Source organism: Gymnoscopelus microlampas, assembly GCF_963454915.1.
Source record: "Gymnoscopelus microlampas genome assembly, chromosome: 14".
Lineage (NCBI taxonomy): Eukaryota > Metazoa > Chordata > Actinopteri > Myctophiformes > Myctophidae > Gymnoscopelus > Gymnoscopelus microlampas.
Window position 1 is genome coordinate 14,784,953 of NC_139951.1, and position 26,767 is coordinate 14,811,719.

General features: G+C 42.7%; 1 protein-coding gene across 1 annotated transcript in view; it reads left to right on the forward strand.

Moving 5' to 3' along the window:
* The window catches only part of LOC311060727 (SH3 and cysteine-rich domain-containing protein 2-like), a gene marked incomplete at both ends in the record, with an annotated part of 66,500 nt that overhangs the window by 24,335 nt on the left and 15,398 nt on the right, over positions 1–26,767 (forward strand). Inside the window, 6 exons of the mRNA XM_084079030.1 lie at positions 3,494–3,878; positions 4,496–4,590; positions 22,355–22,439; positions 25,212–25,324; positions 25,655–25,718; positions 26,664–26,719. Of these exons, the coding sequence (XP_083935156.1) occupies positions 3,494–3,878; positions 4,496–4,590; positions 22,355–22,439; positions 25,212–25,324; positions 25,655–25,718; positions 26,664–26,719 (798 nt within the window). The remainder of the gene's footprint in view (positions 1–3,493; positions 3,879–4,495; positions 4,591–22,354; positions 22,440–25,211; positions 25,325–25,654; positions 25,719–26,663; positions 26,720–26,767) is intronic.

The following is a 26,767-nucleotide window of genomic DNA, read 5'->3' on the forward strand; positions in this document are numbered from 1 at the left end:
AACTTTTTGTGTTTTTTCGTAAATTAATGCCCTACTTGATCATACTACTGCGTCACACGAAAGCATCAAAAGTAGCAGATCTACAAGCTCGAAGCGACGCGTTTTAAGCTTGTAAGGTTTAAGCTTGCTATTTTTTTATTTGAATCCCGAAATGTAATTGTTTTGGACATACTGTATGAGGTTTCCACCCGACAGAGACGATATATTAAGCGCTTAAACCCTATATAATATATATATATATTTAAACGTTGAACAGTAAAAATCTGCCAAATGTGAATCGGTTTTCACCAAATTTCCATTTATATTTACACTGAATGTTCATCTATTTTCGCTGATTGTTCATTTATTTTCTACTTCTGTCATTATAGGCCCAGCATTGGGTTCGGGTGGTTACGCAACATAAGGCTATGTTGAGAATTTTCACCTGTAACAACAACAACATCATCTCCAGACTAGTCAGGCCAGGGTTAATGTGGTGAGGCAGGTTTTTGTCTTTGGGCTCAGATTAAACCGGTGATGGGCTCCTACGGAGAGAAGACGATCAGACGGGTATAAAAAAGGGAAAATCAGCTAATGGAAAGTAACCTCCGTAATTGAATGGGCCACCAGTCAAGCCAAAATAAAAGGCCATTAGAGAGAGCGTGGACTGGGGCTCCTGGTAGAAACACACTTGTGAGAGAGGTAGGCTACTCGCTAATGGGTCAACAGAGGCCTCTTGTCATCACTCACTCTAACCCATTAAGACCCGAGGCACATTATACAAATGCCTTCTAAATCAGTTAGTTTTCAAGATTTTTTCAAAAATGTAAAAAAAATGGCCCGGACTGCTGGCGTAGCGGGCCAGGCACCTACAGTAGGCTGCCAATGCAACCTGACACTCCCCATGTCTCTCTCCCCATTTCCTGTCAGTCGACTGTATACTATCAAATAGAGGTAGAAAAAGTCAGAAAAAATAATGATAATAATTTTAAAAATAGCAGATGTACAAGCTCACAGCGCGGCACGAAGTGACACACCGTGAGCTTGAATAGCCTTAAAAAATCTAAAATGACACTGCTTTCCCGGTGTTAATGGGCTAATTGGTGGCTGTGAAGCTGTGGCTTAAGGCAGGAGAAAAAAAGAGGAAGCTACTCAACATTATTGATTAGAGTTTGCTGCAAAAAAAGTGTGCACATTTGGTGCTTCGCTGACAGCTCAGAGGAGCGGTGGAAAACATGTGCACGTTAGCTTCAGAGGTTGCACGCAAACCCTCAGACGGAGACGCATGTGTACGACACTCAATACACACACTGTGTGTGCAGAGAGACACGTGGACAGACAAGAAGGGGCAGATGTGTCCGATTATTCTGGCCAATGCCATTCTCTGCTAAATTGAGACGCACAAGCGAATGACCTCAGATAAAAATCTCTACATTGAGCGCAGAACGAAGAACATGAGGTGAAAGGGTATGTTTTATATTCAAATTGTTGTTTGGTTATATAATTTGAGCAAATACTGTACCGCAGGCGTCCACACAGCAAAAGCTATTATTGTCGGGTTCTGAGGATTTGATCATTCAGAATTTTGTCTCTTCGGTTTTAGATATTTCAAAATCTATTGATTTCAGTTTTGTTGAGACTTAAGTATTTACTGTACATTCTGCTACTAAATCCCTCTTCCTTCTGTTGCAGCTAAACGTCTATTTGTTAGCTGCTTTAACAACCCAGTTTCCCCAATGTTTTATCTCATCTTACATTAATTTGAAGATGAAAGATGAAAGTCACAGGCAGACTTCATTATAAAAAGATGCCAGATTGAGAAAGATTGCATTCATTTCCCAGGTAGCGTCACAGTCGAGTGCAGTGACCTAAAGTGCTTTGGCAACCTTCTCTGTCCAAACAGAAGTTACAGTCTCCTGTAGAGTTACTCCACGGTGCCACTCCCCTTGCCCTCGTTTCTCAGGACATCGCCTTGATGTACGAGTCCACAGCTTGTCATTATTTCCATAAATTGGAGCTCATTGCCTCTCAACTCCCCATAATCTTTTGTCGTTAACAGCGCTACATTGCGGTGGCCAAGAGCGCGGGCCAGGAGAGAGCGTATATACTGGAGAAGAGGGCAGGCAGGTTGGAAGATAAACACTGGTGTTTGTTGTGCATCAATGCATCAAGTGCCAAGGTGCGCAGCCGCTCAATAAAAGTAATCAAATGTGAATTTTAAGGGGTATTGACTCGGCATGGAATTCGCTAGGGCTGACAAATTTTGTGGTTATCAAAAAAAAAAAAAAAAAGACGAGCGTATGCCAAGTTTGCCATGGCAAGGACAAGTCAGAGGATGGAGTCCAGTCCAGTTCAGACACTGCTAGTGTAAAACAACTCTACTCACCAGACAGACTTCTCTCTACTTGACAGGCCTCGCCTGTCCTGGCTGAAATATTAACAATTTCCCACTCTGCACCTTCACTCTGACAGCTTACAGTGGCAGGTCCTGTCACGATTAATGTCCGAGTGGATTTGTGGAACGGGAACGTACGTGAACGAACGTCGACATACATGTCTCTGTCTGTACACACTTCCACTTCTCTTAGTCATTATCCTCATTCCTATAAGAATCTTCTTACTCTGCAGGAGACAATTGAGATCGGATGTCCTTTAGATGTGCAGAGGGCTGGCTTTATGACTTATATTATATTTAATATACTGTGTTATTAGTGCTAATACTGTTAGTAAAAAGGCTGTATTGTCTATGTGGACAGGCGAGTAAATAGGACTGGAGCATAGAGTACTGCTTATAAATGTGCGGTCCGGCAACCACCATGGGACCAAATCGGGCCTGTAACTCACGCAATGCATATCAAACTGGGGGGGGGGGGGGGGGGGGTCCTTGAAATTAAAAAAGGTTGAGTGTCACTGCCACAGCTGGTGTGCACATTCAAACACAAGGATCCAACGGCTCCAGTCTGAATGCCGGTTTACAAAGCAGAGCTCCCAACTGATGTGATTTATGGATATACAGTATCTTGTCAGCATTCTCGCATCAATTGTTGAATGTCCTTTGTTAGGTTGTCACTGCACCAGATGCCAGAGGACAATTCCTTGGATGAACATCATACTTGGCAATAAATGCTTCCGATTCTGTTTCCGAGTCCACCAAACAAACTGGCCAACATCTCCTGCACTATCAATGGCACTCCAGTGTGGAATTCCCTGACCCCATCCCTCAAAACATGTAGATCACCGGCTTCCTTTAAAACAGCCCTGAAAATGCACCTTTCAGGAGGCCAAAGGGGGAGGTAGTTATCACTTAGACAGGCGACCCCTGCCATTTTTTTCTACTCTGTACATATTGAATGTTTGGTGCTATTTTATATGTTGATGAATTGAATACCTCGGAGTCGGACCCCAATGGAAACATTGGTGTTATCCTTTTAGACAAAGTGTTTGGCTGTACTCGTGCTGTTTTTACATTTCTGTCTAATGAAATATTCAATCAATCAATCCTCTCTCGTTACAGCTGCAGAGGCTGAAGCGCTCCCTGTCCTTCAAGTCGGTGATGCGCAGCAAGAGCATGGACAACTTCTTCCAGCGCAACAACAACAGCGCGTCTCGCGGCTTCCCCGCCACCCTCATCTCCGAGCCCCAGCTGCCGCCTCTGCCGTCGTCGCCGCCGCCGCCGCTGCCCGTCTCGGACTCGCCGCTGGCCTACGAGCGCTCGCCCTCCCTCTCGCCGTCGCTCAGCCCCAACCCCTCGCTGTCGTCGCACTCGCCCTCCATCAGCCCCTCGCAGTCGCTGGCCTCCACCTTGGCTCTGCAGGCCAAGCCCGTCAAGACGCACTGCTTCCAGGAGCACGTGTTCCGCCGGCCCACCTGCTGCCAGAGATGCAAACACATGATCCAGGGTAGGTCCCACGCACGGAGAAGAACACATCTATAGTCACAAGCCAGGATACCACTCTCTCACTTAATCATTATGACATCTAAAGCAGTGGTTCGCAAACTTTTTAGCTTGAGACCCAAAAGAGAAATTAGATGTTTAGACGCCCGGGACCCAAGCTATAGTGAAAATATCTACAAGCTCACAACGTGTCGCAATGCGACGCGTTGTGAGCTGGTAGATCGGCTAATTTCGAATGTATGGAATTTCTTCGATTTTTGGTGTTTATTTATGAAATGATTTAGAAAAATGTCTGAATTTGTTTTTAATTCATGAAAAGTTTATTGGGGGAAAAAAACTGAAAATCTTTTGAAATAATTCAAAACAAAATGTAAATGAAAAAAATAAAGGGGATATTTACTCACAACCCATAAAAATTGACCTGTGACCCATAAATGGGTCCCGACACAGTGACCTATAATAGCGTTCCTATTCTGGGGCAAACATTTGGCAAAAATAGCCGATCTCACAATGCATTTTGGCATTTGAAGGAAGCCATAATACTTGTTTTTTTTTAATTTACTCACTGAGAGGTCTTTGATGATGTAATAATGTGTATTGTCTGTGTCTGTGTCTTCACAGGGAACTCTAAGCAGGGTCTGCGCTGTAAATCCTGTAAGTTAGGGGCTCACCTTTGGTGCTCTTCAGAGCTCTCCCAGCAACCCTGCACTGGCAAAGTAAGTCTGACCCGCCATTAAAGCCTTCACTGAAAAACATGTACATGCACACTACGTATATTCCAGTTACAGTGGATAATCAGGTCGCGGTCCGTTACAGCACTGATACTGCATATTTTATAGGCTACGTTTTTAACTATACATGCACAGAATGTCTGCGTGCGTGTGCGTGCAAACATGTCCGCATGTCCGTGTGACCCCTGCAAATTTCGACTGATCGGCTTCAAACTCGCTGCATGTGTTGATGAGGACCCAAGGGAGAGCCGTGCCTGGTGTGCAGTCGGTCGGAGCAGTGGATCTCCAAGAATATCTATAAATGCATAAATTCCATATATGGATCCCTGTTGTCATCAATGTGACATTACTGACAACATAGACTGGCCTCCAAGGGTACTGCCAATTGGCTGTTTTGGCTTTATGTTTAGATGTTGTGTTTGTTTACATTTTCTCCAAAACATGTACAATTAAAATTTCTTTAATGAATGCATCTTTTCGTAAGGAACTATTTTCGGCTACTTTTCAGACCAATTTGCGCTTTAAAATGCATTACTACACGACAACGATATAACACTGACAGAAAATGCAATGGTGCATTGGATTGCCTATCTCCAGCAAGTTTCATGTCTGCAAGGTTTTCTATTTTCATACCATACTGAGATTAATGCAATCCAGTGTGTTCATATGGGACACGGTGTTCCAGGATTGTGAGTGTAAATACGATTTTCTGATCACCACAGACAAGAATCGAGCTCCAGCTAACTGCCAGAACCACGGAAATATTGACATTATAGCGTCCTGGGACATACTGTAATAGCATATCAGGCTGTCTAGGACGCTGGCCTGAGGTGACTAAGTGCTTTACATAAGGCATAAAAATACATTCACCTGCTGTATACGTTCCCAGAACCTGGGCTGACGAACCACTCTGAACAGAGTCTAGTGCACTGTATGGGTGTCTTAGACTAGAGTTCTCAAATTCTGCCCGAACCCGACCCGACGTTTTTGGGCCGGGCCGGGCCCAAACTCTATGCTAATTACTCAGGCCGGGCCGAGCCTCGGATTCTGTGAAAAAAAAAGAAGAAAAAATAGATAAATCTATTACCCCCAAAAAATACATTTCAACTGCCCCTAGCGGCCTAACGGTAAGGCCGACGGGAATGGCAGTGGATGCAGATGTAGCTCAAAGTGAACTTTACTTAGGTATCTAGTTTGTCGCTGTCCGACCTTCCTGGCCCGTGTTATTAAAGAATAACGGGCGACAATGGCCAAAACTCAATCGAAAATCGGCAAAAGTGGCCGTTTTCAACATGTTTTGGCCATTATCTCTAGAACGGAAGCTCAGTTCAAAGCTTGTTGGATGGGTAACTTTGAGGACTTTAAGCACATAATGACACCTTTTGGTTTTGGGGGTTTTAGGGCCTAAAAGGTCAGTAGGGCCCAGTTAGGGCCGGGCCTTAATTTTCAGGCCTGTGGAGAACTCTATCCTAGACACCAACATGTTCTATTGTTCACCCTGAGTGACCAATAGAACATGTGGGGGCCTATTGTAAAGGGGAGTAAAAAAAAAATCTGCCCTATTTTGGGTATGTGATTATTGTAAAAAACTGTACGCAAACATTTCCATTAAACACTTAAAATAGCAAGAATAGCAGATACTGTAGGCGGGCAACATCCAGAGGCTATGGCTATTTGGGGGTCCATGGCATGGAAACGTTTAGGAACCCCTGCTTTAGGCCATTTTAATAGGGACATAGTGAAAATGGATCAGAGGATGGAGATCAGGTGAGCTTCTCTCTTGGCTAGTTTACAGCTACAGTAGGAGCTCTGCCACCAAAATAATAAATTACTTTAGATGGGATAAAGGCGTCTCTCTGAGACTGAACAGCACAAAAGCGCAAAAAAATCACTTCATTTCTTTGTCCTTTTTGAAGTCACAAGACACCCGAAAAAAAAACCTGCTGACGCGCCACCAAACGGCGTCAGCAGGTTTTCTTGTGGGATCTCTCTACGAGATCACTCAGAGCGTGGCTTTGTATTTATTGACAGTTCCCTTTCTGTCTGCGGTCGAGCAGACAGACCTACATCGCGCCGAAAATGTCTCCCGGCTTTCGGTCGATATGCAGCAGCTTGTTTCACACATTAAACACCTTTGTGCCCTTTTCAGAAGATGTGACGACATTTTAGATAGCGCCGCGTTGACCCAAATTAGAATAACGGATGTCCCAGCTGTATCCCAGATGTTCAGTTCACCTTTTACATGGCTAAAAATGGTCTTACACGTCGTGTGTACATTCTGTGTTGAATTACGCTGCAAGAATCCTGAGCAGTCATTTAATTCTGAGGATTTAATTAGCACTGGTGAATGGTGATGCCAAATGTTGGCATCACCAGTGAGGCTAATAAAACTCAGCTTCTAAGTGCCTGTGTACTGTAGTTAAACAAGGATAAGGACCGTCTTCTGCAAGCAGCAGCTGATATACAGTATATATAAAGAAGGAGATAGCAGTGTGTGAGACACAGGGAATGCTCTGAGATGTAGAGGGAAAGCACAGAAGTGTGATGAAATATTATCCTTTTTGCACCGGATAGGAATGTCTCTGCGATAAACAAAAGCTGAGAGGCTTTTCTGGAGATCACGTAGCTATACCTGCTCTTTGGCTGGAACACAACAGCGAGGCCAGCCCCGCAAAGATGAATTTGTGATGAATTTACACCAGTGGTCAGCCAGTTGGTCGGCCAGTTGGCCTAACAGTGAACTAGAAAATCGCTGAGCAATCGTCCCTCGGTCTATGGGATGAAGCTGTCCGGTTGGTCTCAGAACGACCGAGCCAATCAGAGTGCAATCATCCCTCCAGGCCACACGCTGGGCAAGACGTGGGATGTTGGTTGTCTAGGAAGTTACAACCGGAAACGGTTGAATTTGACGGAAGTACCGCCCAAGGAAATGACGTTGATGCTTTACAAATCTGTTAACATTCTCCGTGAATGAAACGAGTGTTGTGATTGGTCAAAAAATATCGTTTCGGGGGGAAACGTGTACGACGGAAATCCTACCCACTCAGGACTTCTTAGACACTCGCTGCTTTAAGGTCGTGACCAGGCTCTTCTTTTCGCAGATGAGTGAGGCTGGGACCGAGGCTATCCAGGCCATGGGATGTAGAAAGTACATCGCTGGTCGGCCCAGTTGGCCTTACGATGAACCAGCTATGGTTGTTGAGTACATATTTCATCCTGGATAACCTTCGGTATTAAATTGGACCGACCAAATATTTACAGGGAAACCTGTACATCACTGAATGATGACATCACTTCCCAATCCGTCTGAAATGAAAAGCCCTCCAGCATTTCAGACACGTCACTCTGCCCAGGTTTTGTCCTAGACTTTTTCACTCAACACTTGTTTTCTTTTAACACTTTTCTTCTCCATCTCTCTCTCTCTCTCTCTCTCTCTCTCTCTCTCTCACTCCCTCTCTCTCCCCGTCTCTCTTGCCTGGATGAAATGTTTCCATGCGCCCCTCCTCACGTCTGTCGGAAAATCAATATCTCCCCGCTACCAGCTGCTCTGCCTAATTCAGTGTGAAATTCGGCGTGTTTGAGGCGCACACCGTCCCCCCGAGGCTGTGACACATCAGACCGTGGTCCTGGCCTGCAGCGGCGGTGTGCTGTGCTGTGCTGTGCGTAGCACACTCATCAAACCAAGGATTAGCCATACTGCAGCACGGACCTGATGCACAGTGAAACACCTCAGTGCTGATTGACCTCTCCTTTAACCCTGAGAGTGTACAAATGTAACCAAACGGGTCCGTTTGATTACATTTGTTCACTCTCAGAGTTACAAAAGGACCCCAATGGAAACAAGCCAATGGCTTTCTTGGGTTTTTTGAGTGGTGCCAGCCACTCCTACACCTGACCGTGTGTGTCTGTCTGTCCGCCCGTCCGTATGTTTGAGCATGGCCTCAACAGCTGCAGCTGATTGCAACACAAGGATGCAACCAGTTACACTAATTCAAAGGCACCACTCTCTTCACACTGGGTGTGATTTTTTAATTCCTATTAGCTGGCCTTGTATTGAACTGTACTTTCATGTGCTTTTTTCCTGCAAACTTCTAATAAAGCATTCAATCAATCAATCAAACAAACATTAAAAGGATCCCTGGCTAATAAGCCTTATATGCGTTAATACATTATAATTGCTCTCTATAGGGGGTGCCCGCTGGCCTAGAGGTCCAGGCGCATACCACGTATGCTGGTAATCCAGCTTGACAGCGTGTCGCGGGTTCGACTCCCGATCCTGGCAACCTTTGCTGTGTGTCTCCCCCCAATTGTCAGCTTACTGTCCCATCAATAAAGGCATAAAAAATCCCCAAAAATATCTTTAAAAAAAAGAATGCTCTCTATACACCTTATATATTATTTATTTTAGAAATACTTTTACTCAAGGGGGACAATTCCTGTCTCAAGTTGATGATGTAATTGGTCCATGTATGGTTGTCGTTGTCCCCCTTGAGTAAAAGTATTTCAATTTTTGTTTGTTTTGTTATAGAGGGCAATTATAATGTATTAAGTCATATAAGGCTTCTTAGCCAGGGATCATTCCACTGAGGATTTTATTGTGTGGACGTGAGAACGCACACATTCAACGCTACGTCTTTATATTTAACCAAAAGGTTCAGCATTGCCTCTCCGTGGAGCACAGTGAGAATGAATAGTTTCTGTTTATGAAAAAGCATAAACAGATGCAAATAAGATCTCTGTGGACGTTTGCCTTGGATCCTGTGTTGTTACTGCTGAGCTCATAATTTCAATTTCGAGGCTTACTGAAGCACACTGGCGTTATTTGTTTATGAATACGCCATTACTGTAATTATCTGTAAGGCGTCTCGGCTTTATTTGATGGTACACAGTAAAATCCCAAGTGTTAGTTTAACTCTTTGAGCGGTTATTTATTTATGGTATTAGCTTTTTTTTCATGGGGGCGGGAGGGGCCAGTATGACCTCCAACTCACCCAGTGGTGGAAAAAGTCCTCATATTTTTTACTTAAGTAATAGTACCAATACTGCAATATGGAAATACTCTGTTACAAGTAAAAGTCCTGAATTTCAAAAATACTTGAGTAAAAGTACAAAAGTATTTGTATCAAAATGTACTTTAAGTACCAAAAGTAAAAGTACTAAAATGTTTGAAAATAGCTGATCTACAAGCTCACAACGCGTCGCATCGGGACGCGTTGTGAGCTTGTAGATCTGCTATTTTCAAATAGCCAAGGTATAAAATATAGGGCTAAAGTGGTTAATGTATGTTTTATAATGTAATATATTTATATCTGCAAAGTAACTAGTAACTAAAGTTATCAAATGATTGTAGTGGAGTAAAAGTACAATATTGTCCTCAGAGATGTAGTGGAGTAAAAGTAAAAGTATTGACAATTGGAACTCCAGTAAAGTAAAAGTACCTCAAAATTGTACTTAAGTACAGTACTTGAGTAAATGTACTTAGTTACTTTACACCACTGCCAATACACATGTCGATGTTGAGCAAGACACATTAACCCCTAACACCAAAAGCCATCTGAGCAGCCATCAGCTAGGTGAAGCTGTTAAAGCAATTTCCCAGAAAATGCTCCCTTTCCCTTTTATTTAACAAGGAGAGAAAAAAAGCCCTTTGAGATTAAGATTAGATTTTCAAAGACCTGGCCAAGAGAGGCAGCAGCACAAATACTAACAAATAATTTAGTAGTTCCAGGAAGATAAAAAATACACAGTAAACTTACAGTAAACGCAGAGCAAATTGCAATATTGGCGAGTATAACGTTCATTTAAACAATGACATCCAAAAGACGCTGGCTGCAGGTCTTTGCGTTCTAATTCATTTTAAAAGCATTTAGCGAGATTAATTCAGCAACTTTTAAATCATTCCTCAACACATTCCAGGCAGAGGTTGCAGAAAGTGCCTTTTTTGCTGTCTCTGTACAGTATGGAGCCTTTGGAACAGAAAGCATAAAGAGGTTCTGGCAACATAAAGCCTATAGTGCTCAGTACTTTTATAAACACATATAGGTAGGATGGAAGCAGAATAAGAATAGTTTCGTGAGATGAAGTTGTACCAGGTTATAAGGGTGGCTAGAGCAGACATAGGGTGCCTGGTTTATGATAAAAAAAACGAAACAAATTACACGTGCATTAAGCATAAAAGCATCTCTGGTCTCAGGTTTTGCAGAGGCGTTTCTACTACTCAGTTGGACAATTATAAAACACTTCCCCCCCTCCCCTTGGCGATCACAAATAAATAGGACATGAACCGTGGAACACACGTATGTACGCCACTTCACATTGCCAATCACGCCTGAGGTGCCAGAATGTCCAGAAACTGTAAGCATAATAAGACTCAGTGCATGGCGAGTGAGGGAGTTGACAATTTGAACCTCACAGAGGCATGACAAGCCGTGTCTAACTCACAAAGACACGGATGCATGTACCATGATAATTATGGTATATAGAAGGCCATCGTAGTCCAACGTGGGTACAAATGTTTACAATCGCAACAGAAATGAGATAAAGGATGATCTTGCGTAGGAATAAATAGCTGATCTACAAGCTTACAACGCGTGTAAGCTTCGTGACACGTTGTAAGCTTGTAGATCAGCTATTTATGCTAAATTTACATTTAAATTATTAAATATGTCAATATTTTCTTTGTATATTGAATTGTTTGTCATATCTGCCATGTGCAACTTTTTATTACGAAGCCAAAAAGGCAAACAGAAATAACATTTGTATTCGTATGTTCCAATTTGTTCAATGCCAAACACACAATTAAATCGCTAATCGCAATTATTTGAGGGACCGCTAATCGTCAACTTAAATTGGTAATTGTGACAGCCCTACTGCCGCTGCTGTTTTGGCACTGAATAGCCGCTGCTGCTAACAGCAACAATGCTATTCTGTATATTTCCCAATGTTGCTAGTGGTTTTTAACTGTACCTATAAACTTCATTTAATATACTATTTAGTTATACTCTTGAAAAACTTGTTTTTTTTTATCTTTATTCTTCTCTTTGAAAAAATCTCATATTTATTACATCACCAGTATTATCTTTACTACTTTGTTGTTATTGTGTTGCTGTTGTTAGCACAGCACGGAGCCAGTCCTGTCACACCAAACATTTCACTGCTTGTACCTGTATATGAGTGAGTGACTAATAAACCCTTTTGAATCTTGCATCGCTCTTGAGTGACAGGCACATAATTTCAGTGTGAATGATATAGCCAGCCTTACTGCGAGTCTCGTAGATCTTGTAGATTAAAGTTCCTGACAGACAATTTCATCAAGGTTATGGAGACCAAGAGCTCTATGGCACATAGGTTCCATAATTGAATAAAAAATAAATAAAGACTGCTGAGAGATGCCGTGTCACTCTTTGCTATGCAGCGTTAATTTATCCATTTGCAGTGGTGGAAAGTAACTAAGTATATTCAATTAAGTACTGTACTTATGTACAATTTTGAGGTATTTGTACTTTACTTGAGTATTTCCAAATTCCAATACTTTTACTTCTACTCCGCTACATCTCAGAGGCAAATATTGTACTTTTACTCTACTACAATTATTTGAAAACATTAGTCATAGTTACTTTTCATATATAAATTATGATATTATAAAACATACATTAACCACTTTAGCCCTATTTTATACACAAGCTATTTGAAAATAGCCGATCTACAAGCTCACAACGCGTCGCATTGCGACGCGTTGTGAGCTTGTAGATCTGCTATGTTCAAATATTCTAGTACTTTTACTCTTGGTACTTTAAGTACATTTTGATGCCAATACTTTTGTACGTTTACTGAAGTACATTTTTGATTCTGGACTTTTACTTGTAGCAGCAGATTATTTCTATATTGCAGTATTGGTACTTTTACTTAAGTAAAACATTTGAGTACTTTTCCCACCACTGTCCATTTGCAACTCCCAACCCAAATGGAACCATAAAGGTCTAAATTTGGATACATTTGTACATTCAAAGTAGAATCAAAGCTCCACTTAGTGCCGTTTTCACTTTGCATGTCCTTTGAAACAGCTAATTACCAAAAAGTGCTGAACTAAGCTCAGACGAGGGGCACTTGTGAGGCTGTCCAGTTTTGTGACCGGAAGGTATTTGGCTCCAATTTTTTGACTGCCTCATTAAATTCAGGGCAGCGTTGATTAGGGCAGTGGTTCTCAACCAGTGGTCCGGGGACCACCAGTGGTCTTTGGGGGGGTTCCAGGGGCTCCCCAGGGGGTTATTTTATCCATATTTTATACTTTGGCTATTCAAAAATACCAGATATACAAGCTCATAGCTTATATAAGCGAACATTTGTAACTCAAATCTTTGCTTCTCGGAGTCCCTGGCACAAAATATTTTGAGATGGGGGTCCGCAACCAAATACATGTCATTTTGGGGGTCCTTGACTTGAAAAAGTTTGAGAACCACTGATATTTTAGCAACATTACGTTTTTTTCTAAAAACTGTTGGGATTTAGAAGACATTTTGTAGAATCGGCCACAGGCCTTAATGGGTTGAATTCAGGTCAGTGTTGATAGGCTGTGGTTTGGCATCTAACCCACACGCTCAGTGGGATGCAGCATATGAATGATGGAGAAGTAGAGTTGGTCTGGATCAGTGCACTGGCAGATTTCACCCTCTCTCGCCCTCGTTTTCTGCTATCTGTTCCTCTGTCTCTCTGTCCTACAAGCTGCTTTCATATGCACCAAAACATGTTTCATTGTCAAGCGATCACTATAGGCGATATACTACAGCCTATAGTGTATGTGTATAAGTAATCTGATTGCATTATGTGGCTTTAGTTAGAGAGTCTAACCTTAATCACAACGTTAACCCTCGTCAAATGTCTTAACCACTTAAAGGAGAATACCACGCACAGTGTCTTCCAGCTGAAACAGTGTGTCTTGAATATAACGTTAAGACTTATTAGAGCATTTTCAGCCAATTGATTTCTATTATCTACAAGTGCTATGTCTTGTGAAATGTGATATATAACCATAATGCCATTCTAAACTACTACAAGTCGCACTGTTTCAGATTCCCCATTCTAGTGAATGCAGCAGCCTAGAGGGCGGAGCCAAAAGTACACCATGCGTATGTCACTGATCACATGACCTCAATCAATTCTCCAGTTCTAGGCAACATAGAAGGGGGGGGGGGGTTTCTTATTTCCACACTACAGCTCTAAGGTGTATTACAGACATATAGTTCAATGTTGAAAAGGAGTAGTATTCCCCTTTAAACCCCATATAGTTGACCGGAGTCCCTCAGGGCTCTACACTAGTTTATTTTCAGTTTTCTGTTATTGTGAGGAAAACTTTTGTTGAAAATTGCCGGTCGACATACTTCTTGCCGAAACTATAAGTTCGGCTAGGGAATAAGAACATAATTACACCACTGGGGAGAAAATAAACAACACGTTGCTTTGCCGAAGTTTATATCGGCAGTTCTTGCGCCTCAGAGACTTTCTGACTAGGCGAACATCACCAGAGACCCACACAGACACACTCAGGGGACGCCGTTACGTTCTGGCCCAGAGACATTTTGGGGCCCACCCGTGACTTAAAGATAAAATGAAATAACAAATAGCTCTGTAGCTGCTGCTATAGCACCAGCGGTGACCGCCCCGCGTTGGCTTGTTCCGCCACCACACACACACACATGAAAACAAGGTTATTAAAGTGAACTGTCCATTCTATATAGAATCATCTAAACAGCTGAGATGGACAGTGGCGCTGGAAGTCATTTATTCCAAAGGGGGCTGGGCTGGGCTGGGCGGGGGGGCCCGCGTGCGTGCTTTGCGATTGTTTATTTTTATTTTTTTCCCCCCACACAACGGCGTAACAATGAGCACAACGACAAGCACACAACAGCCTGGAAAAACAACTGCACACTGAAGAGAAACGATTGTTTGAGCAGCACCTTTTTAAACAAATATTTTATTCCCCAAAGTTAAATACATTATTGTTTTAATGTATATGTGTGTATACATACTTTAAATTTGATTTACATTTTTTCTCCCTCCCACCACCACTATAGCCCCATAGTTCCAGCGCCACTGTAGATTAACGCGTAAAAAACGCAGAGTGGGAAATAATCACATTATTGCGTTGCAATGGAACAAAATATTTTGAGATGGGGGTCCGCGACCAAATACATATAATTGTGGGGGGTCCTTGACATGAAAAAGTTTGAGAACCACCGATATTATAGCAACATACGGTTTTCAGAAAACTATTGGGATTTTGTTTTTAATGTATATGTTTTAATGCCTTTATTTAGAGAGGGATAGTGAAAGTAGGCTGATAGGAAATGGGGAGAGAGATGGGGGGGGGGGGGGGGGACACAGCAAAGGGCATCAGGAACGGGAGTTGAACCCTGGCATTGCAGCCCAGGGTGCCTGGACCGTCACACTACGGCCCAGGCCAACTGTTAAGATTTAGAAGACATTTTGTAGACGCGTTCCCGGACGTTCTTATCCAGGGTGACTCTGCGCGTGGACTGGAATAAAAAAGACGTGGCAGATAAAGCAATAGGAATCAAGTTCCCGTAGAGGACAAAGGTAAACGGAGAGGGCGAGGAGGAGGGGCAGCCCAATTGTTCCTTAAAGAGATGAGTTTTCAACACATGCCAGAGCAGATGGAGTGACTCCGCAGTTCTCAGCAGCAGTGGAAAGGTCACAGCACTGTGGGACAGCCAGCAGCAATACATCCATGGCCAGGAGGCACGGAACAGTGCTGCATGGGTGGATGGATGGATGGGATGGTGGAGGCAGAACAGAGTGCCTGCATGGATGGGTGGATGGGTGGATCCATGTTCCAGAGGCTATAGCACAAAAAGGCATGGGGATTAAGCGGCCTTTCGCTGCTATGGTCCTAGCCTTTGGAACAGCCTGCTGGAAGCTCTGCGGGTCACCGAATCAGTTGACATTTTTAAAAAGAAATCGAAAAGGGATAGTTCACCCCCAAAATGAGTTTTTTTTCTATGGATTAGTCACCCCATGGAGACTTGAATTCATGGATATTTTTTAGTTTTTGTCGCATTCCTAAGCTGATAATTTGATGACCGGCAGCGGTTCCGGTAGGAGACACAAAGAGTCTCCTTTGTGTCTCCTACCGGAACCACTGCCTGCCGGTCCGCTGGTCATCAAATTATTGGCTTAGGAATGTGACAAAAACAAAACAATATCCATGAATTCAAGTCTCCATGGGGTGACTAATCCATAGAAAAAAAGTCATTTTAGAAGTGAACTATCTCTTTAAGACACACCTTTTTAGTATTACTTTTACCTAGGTTTCTGCATTACTCTAGTTTTCTTTATTTTTATTTTATTGTTTTTTTTTTTATCCTCCAGGGTTTTTTCATCTTTATTTCTAAAGCTATTCTGTGAAGCACATTGAACCGCGCTTGATGTATGAAACGTGCTATATAAAGTAAACTTTGATTGATTGATTGGATGCAGGCATGCATGCAGAGAAGAGTGCTGCTTGGTTGGTTAGATGGATGGATGGAGTAGTCTGAAGACTCACCTCTTCAGACTCCACCTCACCCCCTACTGCCACTTCACTCTCCCTTCTTTCCACCTTCTCTCTCGATTTATGCCCGGGACTGACAAAGATATACAGTAGCTACTATGCATACATAAATCTTTGGTCACTCGTTCTCATGTCTTTCGTTTGAGTTTTTCTCTACCGCAAACGTTAATGATATTTAGACAGAGGCTGGGGTCTTTGATTACCTGGTATCTCATGGTTTCAATGCACAGAATGTAATTTAGATCAGTGGTTCTCAAAGTGGGGTCCGGGGACCCCCTGGGGTCCGTGAGGGAGTTCCAGGGGGTCCCCAGCAAAATGATAGTTAGGAACCAAATGGACCCTTGTGGTTTTGTAACTCTGAGAGTGCACAAATGGAACCAGGTTCCATTTGTACACTCTCAGAGTTAATTAACATTGATTTTACAATATAAATTGGGGTCCTAGAGATAGAAATGCCATTAAATGGGTGTCCGTAGCCTAAAATGCATGTCAAACTGGGGGGTCCTTGTAATTAAAATGTTTGAAAATCACTGCTAGAGCCGTAAAAATACTCTCTTATGGGGGTCCTTGGCATATCTTTTCAAATGGGGGTCCGCGGGCTAACAAGTGTCAATTTGGGGGTCCTTGACATCAAAAAGTTTGAGAACCACTGATTTAGATGCATGTTGTTTATCTCATAGTCATCCATCATATAGCTCCAATGTACATACTGTTATTTAGATAGCATGTTGCTTAGACATATGATAGGTTCATCGTTTACCTGGTATCCTAGTTTCTTGACGCACTACACTGTTCTCTCTGCATTCTATGTATGTGATTATTCACCCTGTATTGCAAGTTGCTCTGGATAAGAGCGTCTGCTAAATGTAAATTGTTCTTGTAGGCAGAGAAGAGGGCTGCTTTATGGGATGGAGGCAGAGAAATCTTGAATTGGTCTCGCCTCCCCTTTGGTGTCGGTCTTGACGTAATACTGTTTGGCAAGAGAGAAAATCCCTGTATAAAGATAATTACTCCAGACAATATTTCTCTCAAAGTGGGTGTGGATGTTCTGCCATGGCAAATAAATGCTGCAGCTGCAGCATACTTCTTGCCGAAACTAAGTTCGGCTATAGGGAATAAGAACATAATTACATCACTGGGGAGGAAAATAAACAACACATCGCTTTGGCGAAGTTTGTATCGGCAGTTCTTGCACCTCCGGGACTTGCTGACTATAGGCGGACATCGCCAGAGACAGAAATGTGAACATTGTGGGTGACTGGTCAGAAAGTCTTTGTTGCATTTCCACAATCACGTCCTGGTCGCAAAATGACCGTTCTAGTGCTGTGTGTGTTGCGTGCCAAGGACCCTCAAATTGATTATGTATGTGGCCGCGGACCCCCACCTGAAAATGTTTTGTAACAGGGACCCCCCAGAAGCAAAGATTTGTGTTAAAAGATTTGCACACATTTTCTAAATTTTTCAAAAATAGCAGATCTACAAGCTCATAGCGCGGCACTCGGTGCCGCGCTATGAGCTTGTATATCTGCTATTTTTGAATAGCCAAAGTATAAAATATGGATAAAGGGGTTCAAATGATTGTGACGCTTTATTAACAAAATTTAGCTGGGGACCCCCTGGTATCCCCCCAAGGACCCCTGGGGGTCCCCGGACCCCACTTTGAGAACCAATGCTGTATACAATGTTCGGGGTCTAATGTTCTGCAGTCAAAGCGGAGCAATTTTATGAAGCAATTTTGTCCTCAGTGAACTTGTTCTGAAAAGGTATATGCTGTCAGCTTAAAGGTCATTATTATGACTGGAATACATATGAGTGCATTAATGTTAATAGTTTCATGAAGTGACATCTTCTTGGAGTTCCAAAATAATTACCTGCCTTCTGAGGCCCAACTCAAATGATGATGAGATGATTAGGCCTATTACATAATGCTCTGTGTTCAAAATATGTAATTACCCCCACTAGTATGCAGTACTTGGAGAAAAAAGAAATAAATAGGAAAAAAAAAAAAATCGGCATAAATTGCTCAAATAATTAAGTAATATACATGTGTGATTAATTAATATTAAGCCCTCTAGTAAAACAAAATCTGAAAAAATGAACCAAAAACAAAATAGCACCCCAAGCTAAAAGCTGCAGTAGCCAACTTTGCAGAAATGAGCACAAAAAAAAATGTTCAGTCCTCTGGTCCAAGACAAGATACGGTCTTGAGTCCGGACTTAATGCTACAGCCCTATGAATCACATAACCGTCATGCTATTCTGAAAGGAGCTTTGGTTTAGCCTGGCTCCAGCCCCTGAATCGCTAGCCACGCCCATCAAGAAAATATGTTCAGCCTGAATAATGGAGTGAAACGAAATGAAAATCGTCAGGCTATGTTTGGTTGGGATGGGAGTTAGATCTTGGCTTGGTGTTGCATTTGGTCTTGCCTGCAAACTCTGTGTTACATTTGAGAGAAAAGATCTGTGGAAAAGTTCCAAGTGATCCTATGAACCAGTGCTGACTGTGGAGGGTTGGTATCTTTGGAACCAGAGGGTACACAGGGCCCAGGGTACACACAGTATACTGTAGATAGTGATATTATCATGATGTCCTCATGAGTGACTTCTCTCTAGAGCCCGTATTGTTACATCACGAAATGCAGCCACCAGAGCCCCTCTGTGTGCCTTGAAGTATTATTTGACTTTGGAATAACTTTAGCAATTTTTCAGCGTGCCCAAATCCTTCATGGGTCCCTGAACAGTCACCCACCAATATCGGGTCCACTTTAGCCTGTGGTGATGACAGATTTGTTTGCATTAGTGTACAAGGAAAAGACTCTCGTTCAACTCTAGCAGGGAATAATTAGAAATGTCATGTGGCGTGCCTATGGGGTGAGGTATGTAGAAGTTGCGTGCGTGCGTGCGTGCGTGCGTGCGTGCGTGCGTGTACGTGCATGCGTGCGCGTACGTGCGCAGTGCCAGTAGGACAAGGTCAAGGAAGTAAACCCCTGAATATTCATCAAATATGTTGTATACCTTTTTGAAATATTTAACTGTATACAACTTTAACCTGAACCCTAGCATGCCTATTCTCGGGGGGGGGGGGGGGGGGACATTCGCCGGAAATAGCCGATCTACAAGCTCACAAGTAGTCGCATTGCGACACGCTGTGATCAGGTAGAATAGATCATCTATTTCCGGCGAAGAGGTTGTGTAGAGGGGGAAACAGTGTGGACCAAGTGTAGTGTACTGATTGTATTTGGTACCAGGATGTAAGACACAGGTGTATGTGATGAAGACAATAGTATGTGATTAAATGCACACAGCTGTTGGATGATTATAAAAGAGGACACAAGTAAAGACGGTAAAAGGCGGTCCTGTCTCCGTGTGTTTGTATGTTAAGATTGTGGATATCAAACACTACGTTTGGCGACGAGGAAAACATCCTACTCGTTGTGGGCTCTTTTCGCAAGAAAGTGTATTAGTCTGCAAGAGTTTTGCGAGTATGTTAAGATTGTGGATATCAAACACTACACCAAGTACAATGCCCTGGCCAATTAGGAACTCGTTAACATCAACACATACTGTACGTAACAACATTTAGACAGATGCTAGGTTCATTGTTTTACGTGGGATACTAGTTTTTTTTAGGCACTACACACTGCTCTTTCTGCACTCTGATGATTTACCTTGTTTATTTAGAGTTCGTGCTTACTCTGCACATTCTGATCTCGCACTTGTAAGTCGCTCTGGATAAGAGCATCTGCTAAATGCCTAAGTTGTAAATTGATAGGGCAAAGCAGCGTGAGTGGGGTTTAACCCGTTTAGACCGGGAACGCATATGTCTAATTTTTAAAGATTTCTTTGGCTGTTCAAAATAAGCAGATATGCCGTGCTATGAGCTTGTAGATCTGCTATTTAAAAAAAAAATCTTGAACATAATTTTGTGCAAATCTTTGAATACACATTTTTAAAGCTAACATTTTCAACTTAAATCTTTGCTTATGGGGGATTCTACAAATGTCTTCTAAATAGAAAAAAAAAAGTTTTTTGACAAAAAGGTATGTTTCTATAATCAGTGGTTCTCAAACGTTTTTCATGTCAAGGACCTCCCACAATTATATGTATTTGGCCGTGGACCCCCAACTCAAAATATGTTGTTCCAGGGACCCCCAGAAGCAAAGATTTGAGTTAAAAATGTTCGCTTTAAAAAAAAATATATATATATATTCAAAAGATTTGCACAAATTTTAACGATTTGCCGCATGTCGATTCGGCACTCAGTGCCGCACTATGAGCTTGTATATCTGCTATTTTTGAATAGCCCAAAGAAATCTAAAAATGACACACAGATGCGTTCCTGGTTCTTAATGGGTTAAGTAACCCACTGTAATATAAAGAGAACCTTGATCCAGAACGCTGGTAGTGTCTGTCCTCTAACCATTGAACCTGTTACAGTCATACAGATGAAAGTGCTACATCAAAGGGGAATATTGTTTCAAGACACTGTTTACAATAAATAGGACCATTAGTCTATCTGTCAAAAGGTTTGTACAGAGGTTACAAATCATTATACCTCAGGACCTGGCTGGGAGTTTTTAAAAAAAAGGACAAGTGTAATTCAAAGGTTACTTGGCCACCAACATAAATAATGTTCCTGAATAATGAAAAGATTTGTCTTTATAAAAAGACAGATACTGTACCTTGTCATCCATTACTCATATCATATTGAACACAAACCCTTGTTTGCATTGTGAATCTTTATCTGATGGTGTTACTGGTTGAGTTGTTGTTACAGTAGGTATTGTTTTTCTATATTAAATAGGATAATAACAAGAAATCAAGGGCAGAGAGAGGAGATGATTGCCAGCCAGAGTCTGCCTGGCGATGTTGGGATTATTACCTTCACCTCTCTGCCAAAAAAACCTGGTGTCACGCTGGCAACCTTATGAACTTCACAATAATTAACGACTTTCAACCTGGAGTCCCTATTTTGGGGAAGTCATTATAGGCTTAATTTGTTCAAAAATGTAAAAAAAGAAATACAGGGCTTACAGACACAGACATGAAAGGTTCTGTCCCTATTCTGCTTTGGTTGAGAGGGATCTACATGGAATAATGTTCTTGCAAGTGAGCACAACGTGCACGCACAGGACGACATGCGGCAGTACGTTTCGTAATAACAATCTAAATGTACAAAGTAACTTGTAGAGAACGTTTTCAAATAATTGCAGTGGAGTGAAAAGCGCAATATTTGCAATATTCTGAGATGTAGTGGAGTAGAAGTATAAAGTATTGAAAAATGGACGTATCCCATCAGAAAATGTCACTTTACTTCCATCAGGTTACAACTTGTGATCAACAGGGATAATGTGAATAGTGATAATGTGAATATTCGTATTACTGGCAAATTGGTATCACAATGCTGATTTCTTTCCAACTCAATCCCTTATACAGCAAATGAAGCAACCCAACCACAGTAACTCGTCAGTTAGCAGCATGCTACAGCACAGCATTCCACCTCTCAGCTTGCCCAGTAGCCTGTCTCTAGCCAGCACTGAGCTGCCACACAGTGACAGCATCGTACACACACACACACACACACACACACACACACACACACACACTTCCCCCAGGAAAGCCACAAGGCAATATTGTCTTACAATGACAGGAACAAGCGAAAGGAGGAAGTTGGGTTTTACATTTCAGTCTCAAATAACATTTCTCCTCCTTTGTTCCTTCTCTGTTCTCCCATCGTCTTCCTGTCTGTGTGTCTGAATGTCTACACGCGTGAATGTGTGCGTGCGTGTGTGCGTGTGTGTGTGTTTGCGTGTGTGTGTGTGTGTGTGTGTGTTTTACTTGAGTAAAAGTATCAATACTGCAATGTAGATGTATTCTGTTACAAGTAAAAGTCTGGAATAAAAAATGTACTTGAGTAAAAGTACAAAAGTGTATCAAAATGTACTTAAAGTACCAAAAATAAAATGTTTGAAAATAGCAGATCTACAAGCTCACAACGCGTTGCGATGCGACACGTTGTGCGCTTGTAGATCGGCTATTTTCAAATAGCCTATAGGTATGAAATAGGGCTAAAGTGGTTAATGTATGTTTTGTGTGTGTGTGTGTGTGTGTGTGTGTGTGTGTGTGTGTGTGTGTGTGTGTGTGTGTGTGTGTGTGTGTGTGTGTGTGTGTGTGTCTCTCACAGACGGGGGCCTTTAGGCGCAACTTCAGCTCTCCTCTGCTGACCAGTGATCCATTGGGGGTGGTCACAGAGGTGCCTGCTGCCCAAGGTGAGTGAGAGCACCTCCAGCCGAGCTGGATATCTCCACGTGACAGATAGCTGTGACATCCACCACTGTGCACTGTTGACTTTGTGTGTGGTTGTGTGTGTGTGTGTGTGTGTGTGTGTGTGTGTGTGTGTGTGTGTGTGTGTGTGTGTGTGTGTGTGTGTGTGTGTGTGTGTGTGTGTGTGTGTGTGTGTGTGTGTGTGTGTGTCTCTGAAAATAAGCTGTAACGACGGGTCGCCGTTACTAGACCTAATTAATATTCAAACACAGCTCTGCATAGGTATTGTATAGGTAAATAAAGACACAGATTGTAACAAATAAATAAATGTATATTTCTTGCTTCATTGCTTTACTTAGTCATTTATCCTTGTTTGTTTGTTTGGGACAGCGTTTTCTTTTTTTTTATAGGGTAATTAGTTACTAAACTAAAACATTTTTTTTTTCCTGCCCACCCATGATGTCCACAATACAAACTGTCAACACTGCTCTGAACCTGTGCCAGGAATACAACATCCTTTACAGTTATTGATCGCTTGCAAGGGATATTAACTAAATAATGATAATTTTTGTTTATGGTAATCTCATAAACCATCTCATATCACACCATATGAACTCCTGTAACAGTTTTTATTCCTTTCTTTTTTTTCTTACTTTGTTTAGGCGAGGGTACTCTGTTTATTTTCATTCTTTCCTTCTTATGTTACTCTTGTCATTGCCAGTTCCTTATAGTCCTGTGTTACACATTAATGACAACAGAAAAGTATCACATATTAGAGTATTATATGTTAGAGTCTTAATCTGTGATGCTGTTTCTGTTGTCATGGCTGCCAGTTCCCACCTGATGTTTTGTGGGAGGCAAGACAGCTGCAGACCATACTGAATAACTGCTAGCTTGCTTAACGTCTTTAGTGCAGGACTTAGGTCTAAGATCTGTAAGATGGGCTGTGGATGGTTTCTGTATCGTCCATGGGTTGTGTATCCTCCAAAGAGGACGATACGATCTCTCACCATGCAACAGCACACACCAGAACTCCAATCCTGGCCTTTCCCCTTGGGCTCAACCTTCTTCCAGGAGAAGGTGTTGGAATTTAACTTCCACAGATCATTGTACTGCCATTGCCATGAAGGACTGTAACCACCAAATATGTACAGCTCTCCTTTGTAGGCAAAGGCTGAATGAGCTATACATCCTTCTGGACGAAGCTGTGCAGAAGGCGTGCTCAGCCACCTGTTGGTCTCTGTGTCAAACACACTGATGTTGTTGTAGTATTCCGCCTGGTCCCCGTGCCCCCCAAATACAAACATCTTTGTCCCGATGATTGTGGTGGAGTGATATACTGAAGCAGGTGGCTTAATGCCTCTGGTGTTAATTAAAGACCAGACCATTGTGGCGGTGTCCAACTTGTAGATGTCAATAGTGCATCCAGTCAGCTGGTTGTATCCTCCATAGATAAACATGACCTTCCCCAAGACACAGGCTGAGTGGTCACACCTCGATTCTGGAACAAATGCAGAAATCTTGAGAGTCAACCATTTGTGGGTGTCGACATCAAATTCATAAAGAACATTGTCCCAGTGGTCCTCTGTTAAGATAGCCCCGTTGAGGTTGAAAAACTGTTTTCTGTTACAATTCACTACACCGCCCCAGATGTAGACGATATATTCTATCAGTACAGCTGAGTGGCCCCAGCGCGTGGAGGGAACCTTAACAGGACGTCTTCCTCCACTTCTAGTTGTCTCTGGGGGAAACTTCATCCAGCGTAAAGTCACTGTGTTGAAGACGCTCACAACAATCTGATCCACATCGTGGATCTTCCTGTCATAGTTCCCTGCAAAGTAGTACACCTTGTCCCCCGCTGGCAGAGCAGTACAAGCAAGCAAGTGTGACTCTTTATGCCTTCTTGGACGCACCAGATCTCTCATGGGCACCCTCCAGCACAACATATTAAATCCCTCTTTTTCTCTCTCTCTCTCGCTGCATATCTCGACGTGTGCAACACCTTATATAAGTTGACCAGATTCTGTTCTGACACTAAGACATCACACGTAACACAATCCGTTGCCATGCATGTGTAACGACACCGATTCACGCAGGCACAGCTATAACCATATACAAAGTTCCCAATGCAGCTACGCCCAAATATGGAGTGTGTTGCCTCACCTCAATGTGTCGTCATGGCAACAGGTGCAAACAAATCAGTCAGCTCCATATATGGGCACAGAAGGGGGAATACCCATATATGGGCATATAATGATGACATAAACGATCTCCATACACATGGGCATACAAGGGACAAGCACTGACGGATACAGAGATCTGGTTGTCCAGAGCCACAGATCCGACCTCTATGCCTATATAAGGAAAGTTATAAAATAATGGTTAAAGTGGTTAAAATCGTTTTTAAAGAGTGTATGTGTTGCTGCTGTAACTGCAGCGGTGCCACACTAACTAAGTAAGTGCTTTTCTGGGTTATTCAACGGTCAGTTCACCTGCCGGTGTGTCCTTCCCCAAAATGAAGACTTTCCCCTCTAATATATATTTTTACACCAGGGTTCTCAACCTGTGTGCCGGGGACCACTGCTGGGCTGTGAGGGTATCGCAAGTGGGCCCCCCAAATAATTGGCAAAACACTACCATTTTAACGTTAAAGGAGTGTCATTTAGGACATTATGTATACGCTGTTTAATTACCTCATGCCTTTTATGTGTCTTTGTGCGTGTGCGTGTGCGTGTGCGTGTGCGTGTGTGTGTGTGTGTGTGTGTGCGTGTGTGCAGAGGCAGGTAAGGGTGGTGTTGACCCTGTGTACGAGGCATTGCGCTATGGGACATCGCTGGCTCAGATGAGTCGATCTAGCTTCAGTAGCATCTCTGAATCACCTTGTCACGAGGTACATCCCCCCCCCCCCCCCCACACACACACACACACACACACACACACACACACACACATGTTGTTTTTGCAAACTTCTGCGGACATTGCATTGACTTATATTCATTCTATATCCCCTTACCCTCAGCCCTATGGGCCTAGCCCAACCCTATGAAACTTATTTGGGGACATAAATATTGTCCCCTGCCAGTTGCATCTACGTATGCCATTTACATATTCTAAACACATCATTTAAACCCATTTCAAAGACCAAAAAATAGATCTTAAATTTTAACATTGTACATCTTCATCATGCCACATTCATCTCTGCTCTTCTTCTCTGCTGTAGGCGGAAGAAATTGAGGACCGCCTAGAAAGCCAGCCAATAGCTGAAGAGGAACCCATTCCAGGAAGTGAGTATAATTTTCTTCATTAGCTCTGACTTGTAAAAAAGGCTGAACTACAGCAGCAGTTCAGGATAAGTATTGGTCAATATACCATAGCAGTGGTTCCATTTGTACACTCTCAGAGTTACAGACCTAAAGGCCCATTTAGAAACACCTCAAGGAACCCTGAGGGTCCGCAGACCCCACTTTGAGAACCAATCCTATACAGTGCTGTATACAGCCTATAGTTTCTCGACGAGAAGCAGAGGTGTCATAATTTCAGAATTGGAAGTTTTAATTCATGTACTTTTCCCCTTCCTAGAGATGTAGAGGAATAAAAGCATCCAAGAAGGCAAAGACTCAAGTAAAGTACTGATACTCAGAAAACAGTACATTACTCAAGTAAATGTACTTCGGTGTCCACAATCACGGTAAACAACATCCGCCGTTATTGCTTTCCTGACACCTCCCAGTATCGGCATTAAACACTGCAAATGAGAGCCACACGGTGGTTCCAAAGATAACAGAGCGAGACCTGCAACAAAAAAAAGCGAAGGACAAATCCCGAGCTCACAATGGGACGAGTGCCCAATGGAGACAAACGGCCCACTGCAATTCAAAATGTCAAAGTATTTCATTAATGCGAGGGGGAGAGAGAAGAGAGAGAGATCTATGGGTGCATGCGCGTGCGTGCGCGCGTGCGTGCACTTTCTCTCTCTCTCTCTCTACTTTTCTCTCTGCAGTCCCAAGAGACAGAATCATCCGTGCGCGGCTAATGCTTTCTGTGACCTTGTCTTTGACTTGCCTATCACAAAGTGATAAGACGTCTCTCACTCTCTCTCTCCCTCCCTCTCTCTCCCTCTCTCCCCCTCTCTCTCCTGTCCGTCACTCGCTTTCTTTCGCACCATTTCTGTCATGAAAACTCTCCCCCCCCCCCCCCCCCCCTCTCTCTCTGTATTTGTGTATCTCCAGCTCTAACCCCTCCTGAAAGTGAGAAGGCTGATTCGGAGGACAGGGTAAGCTTGAAGGTGTGTATAGTCAGCATTCCCCCCTCTCTCTCTCTCTCTCTCTCTCTC